Genomic DNA, 4,085 nt, shown 5'->3' on the forward strand with positions numbered 1-4,085 from the left:
GGGGAATTCAATTTCCCGATGAGGGGGTAATCGAGGAATTTCATCCGGAAACACCTCCTCGAATTCATTGACAACAGGTACATCCATAATTGATTTGCCAACTGAAGTCTCAGACTCAATTAACAGCAAATATCCGGCAGCTCCCCGAAGGAGCTCCTTCCTAACTTGTAATAATGAAATAGTAGAGAAGGAAGAAGAATTACCATCTCTCGGAGGAACAATGACCTTCCCTTTCTGACAATCTAGCGTCATTCCATTCTCCGATAACCAGTCCATTCCGATAATCACATCAAAGTTGAATACTGGTAGGACCACCAAACTCACGGTGTACGTGTTTCCTTCAAATTATAGGATAACACCTCGGCAGATCTCTGAGGCTGTACAAGACCCTCCAATAGGAGTACTGATGCTCAACTCGTAGGGCAATAGAGCCGGGGTAATTCATATTCTTAGAGCGGTGTGCTTTGCAATAAAAGAGCCCGATGCTCCCGAATAAAAAATAACAGACATAGGATAACCATTTAAAATCACGTTACCTTTGATCAGGTTCGGATATTTCTGAGCTTCATTGGCGTCAAGGGTGAATACCCGAGCTTGAGTAGGGTTCTTGCTAGGATTCTGCGGGCAATCGGAAACAAAATGCCCTGACTGTCCACAAGCATAGCACAAGTTATTTGCTCGACGACACACTCTAGTGTGGTTCTTCCCGCAAGAAGGGCAAGCATAATTCTGTCTTCCAGTAGATGTCTGACCAGGAGCATTGATCTTCTTGAAATTTCCGGCTCGAGCTTGCATCTGAGGATTCTTGCCTCTTCCCATTCCGGTAATCTTCTTAAAAAATCGGCCAACTCTGCTTCCTCCCTGAGACTGGGTTGGTTGCTTATTCAAGTTCTTGGCCTCATTGATGATTGCTTCCGCCTGCCTACTCTGGTTAATCACTTCAGGCAATGTCCGATTTGCAGTGGTCAACATGAGCTTGCGGATCTCTGGGTGTAACCCGCTCTCATATTTCTCCACCTGCCATGGTTCATCATAAATGTTGCGGTCGAAGTTAGCGTACTCCATCAGTTGCCCGATCTTAGAGATATATTCATTAACCGTCATGTTGTCCTGACGCAGTGCCAACATCTCGGAGTGTTTCATCCTTCTCATGGCCTGAGGAAAATACTTGTCCAGGAAAACTCGCTTGAACACGGCCCATGTCAGTTCAACATTCTGAGCTCGCAGCAGAGTTCTTGCACTAGTCCACCAAGTAAGTGCTTCTCCAATCAGCTGATACGATGCGTAGTCGGTTTTCTGAGCCTCGGGGCATCTCATGCGCTCGAATACATGCTCAATCATCTGCAGCCACCGCGCTGGAGTCTATGGATCATCTCCACCTTCGAAAGTAGGCGGCTGGAAATTACGGAAATCCTTCAATCTCCGACTGGCAATTTCTTCTGCATTGTCGAATGGCGGGGGTTGATTCTGATTTTGCTATTGATAGTTTCGCCATTCCTGGCTCATGTTCTGAACGAACGTCGCTAGTCCTCCGACAGTGGTGATAAGGTCTGCTTCTGCATTGCTTGGTCTTCCCCGAGTGGAACCGCGATTACCTGCCATGATTCTGCACTCACAATATCACGAAATGAGCTGATCAGACTCACTGCAGGTTATTTATGACAGCAATCTCACGTAGGTAGTCGAGTTCAATTCGGGTAAGTAAACTATGCTTCAGTCACTTATCCCCAAAAATAATCTTATCGATCTACCTATTTCGGCTAATATATTCCTAACGAGTAAATTAATTAGTCACACAGCAAACCACAATTTATCACAATCAGCAAGCAAGCAGTAACAATCCCTCCAAAAACAAATATCCATGGACCAAAACTGCTCTGATACCAATTAGTGTAACGCCCCTCTTGTATGCATCCAAGAGATGCGATATTGCTAACTTGTAATAAAGTCGCAGCGGAAAAAAAAATTGGTTTAACGTTTGCAAAAGCTAAACACAAAGAATCTTTACTGAACTACTCAAGATTAGAAAACCTTGTACTTAAAATTGTTTATTCATGAAAACAGCGAAAGTTTCAAAATAAGCGCTTGCTGAAATTTTTTATTTTTACCAGAAAAACGTACTGTTCTCTAAAATTCATATAAAATCAATCTGATGTCGGGTAAAAATGATTCTTCGCTACGATGAAACTAGATACACGGTGCTTCGCGTCCATATAAAATATGTGCGATTCCGAGATGAATAGCCCCTTGAATTCGAACAGGCAAGTTGCTCGCGAATTCTGCGAATTTTCTTAAAAACCTGTTGTCTTGCGTTATTTTTCAGAATTCGTACAGTTACCATAAAATTTGGATTTTTGCAGATTCTTAAAGATACTTTCAGGGGCTTCGCGTGCATATAAATTATGCCGCATTCGAAGGGTCGTAGCCCCGGGACGCCAACTTTTAAGTTGCTCGCAAAATAACAGTTTTCAGAAAACAATCCATACTTCCAAAAACATAGTCATTAATCCAAAACAACAATTAACCAAAAGTTCAAGATCAGTAACTGGACCAGAATTTTTCCAAACAAAATAAACAACTTTTGTAAAATCCAAAATAACAGAATAATGAAACTTCAAGTTATCCTTCTTGCAAACAGTCACCCAACTCAACAAACAGCCATGAATCCAGCTACGGGTACACAAAACAGCCAAGCATCGCATAACAAAACATCAAATACTTTTGCGTCCTCCTGCCATTGTACATCAGAAAACAGCAGCCCCAAAGGGGTGAGAAACATTTCCCAGTAGTGTGAGACAATACCAAAATGCAAAAAGCATAAGCTAGAACCCGAAATAGTTGAAATAACAACATGTATAGAATCATGGCAGGTAATCGCGGTTCCACTCGGGGAAGACCAAGCAATGCAGAAGCAGACCTTATCACCACTGTCGGAGGACTAGCGACGTTCGTTCAGAACATGAGCCAGGAATGGCGAAACTATCAATAGCAAAATCAGAATATCACGAAATGAGCTGATCAGACTCACTGCAGGTTATTTATGACAGCAATCTCACGTAGGTAGTCGAGTTCAATTCGGGTAAGTAAACTATGCTTCAGTCACTTATCCCCAAAAATAATCTTATCGATCTACCTATTTCGGCTAATATATTCCTAACGAGTAAATTAATTAGTCACACAGCAAACCACAATTTATCACAATCAGCAAGCAAGCAGTAACAATCCCTCCAAAAACAAATATCCATGGACCAAAACTGCTCTGATACCAATTAGTGTAACGCCCCTCTTGTATGCATCCAAGAGATGCGATATTGCTAACTTGTAATAAAGTCGCAGCGGAAAAAAAAATTGGTTTAACGTTTGCAAAAGCTAAACACAAAGAATCTTTACTGAACTACTCAAGATTAGAAAACCTTGTACTTAAAATTGTTTATTCATGAAAACAGCGAAAGTTTCAAAATAAGCGCTTGCTGAAATTTTTTATTTTTACCAGAAAAACGTACTGTTCTCTAAAATTCATATAAAATCAATCTGATGTCGGGTAAAAATGATTCTTCGCTACGATGAAACTAGATACACGGTGCTTCGCGTCCATATAAAATATGTGCGATTCCGAGATGAATAGCCCCTTGAATTCGAACAGGCAAGTTGCTCGCGAATTCTGCGAATTTTCTTAAAAACCTGTTGTCTTGCGTTATTTTTCAGAATTCGTACAGTTACCATAAAATTTGGATTTTTGCAGATTCTTAAAGATACTTTCAGGGGCTTCGCGTGCATATAAATTATGCCGCATTCGAAGGGTCGTAGCCCCGGGACGCCAACTTTTAAGTTGCTCGCAAAATAACAGTTTTCAGAAAACAATCCATACTTCCAAAAACATAGTCATTAATCCAAAACAACAATTAACCAAAAGTTCAAGATCAGTAACTGGACCAGAATTTTTCCAAACAAAATAAACAACTTTTGTAAAATCCAAAATAACAGAATAATGAAACTTCAAGTTATCCTTCTTGCAAACACAGTCACCCAACTCAACAAACAGCCATGAATCCAGCTACGGGTACACAAAACAGCCAAGCATCGCA

At 41.0% G+C, this 4,085-nt stretch overlaps 1 protein-coding gene across 1 annotated transcript; it reads right to left on the reverse strand.

Moving 5' to 3' along the window:
* Positions 1 to 441: 441 nt before the first annotated feature.
* LOC133301484 (uncharacterized) lies at positions 442 to 1,317 on the reverse strand. Its single transcript, XM_061501121.1, has one exon. It carries the CDS (start codon positions 1,315 to 1,317, stop codon positions 442 to 444), a length of 876 nt encoding a protein of 291 aa, XP_061357105.1.
* Positions 1,318 to 4,085: the final 2,768 nt, after the last annotated feature.

The sequence above is a fragment of the Gastrolobium bilobum genome, unplaced genomic scaffold (genome assembly GCF_033153095.1).
Source record: "Gastrolobium bilobum isolate Gb01-03AN ecotype WA unplaced genomic scaffold, APGP_CSIRO_Gbil_v1 utg275413, whole genome shotgun sequence".
NCBI classification, from domain to species: Eukaryota; Viridiplantae; Streptophyta; class Magnoliopsida; order Fabales; family Fabaceae; genus Gastrolobium; species Gastrolobium bilobum.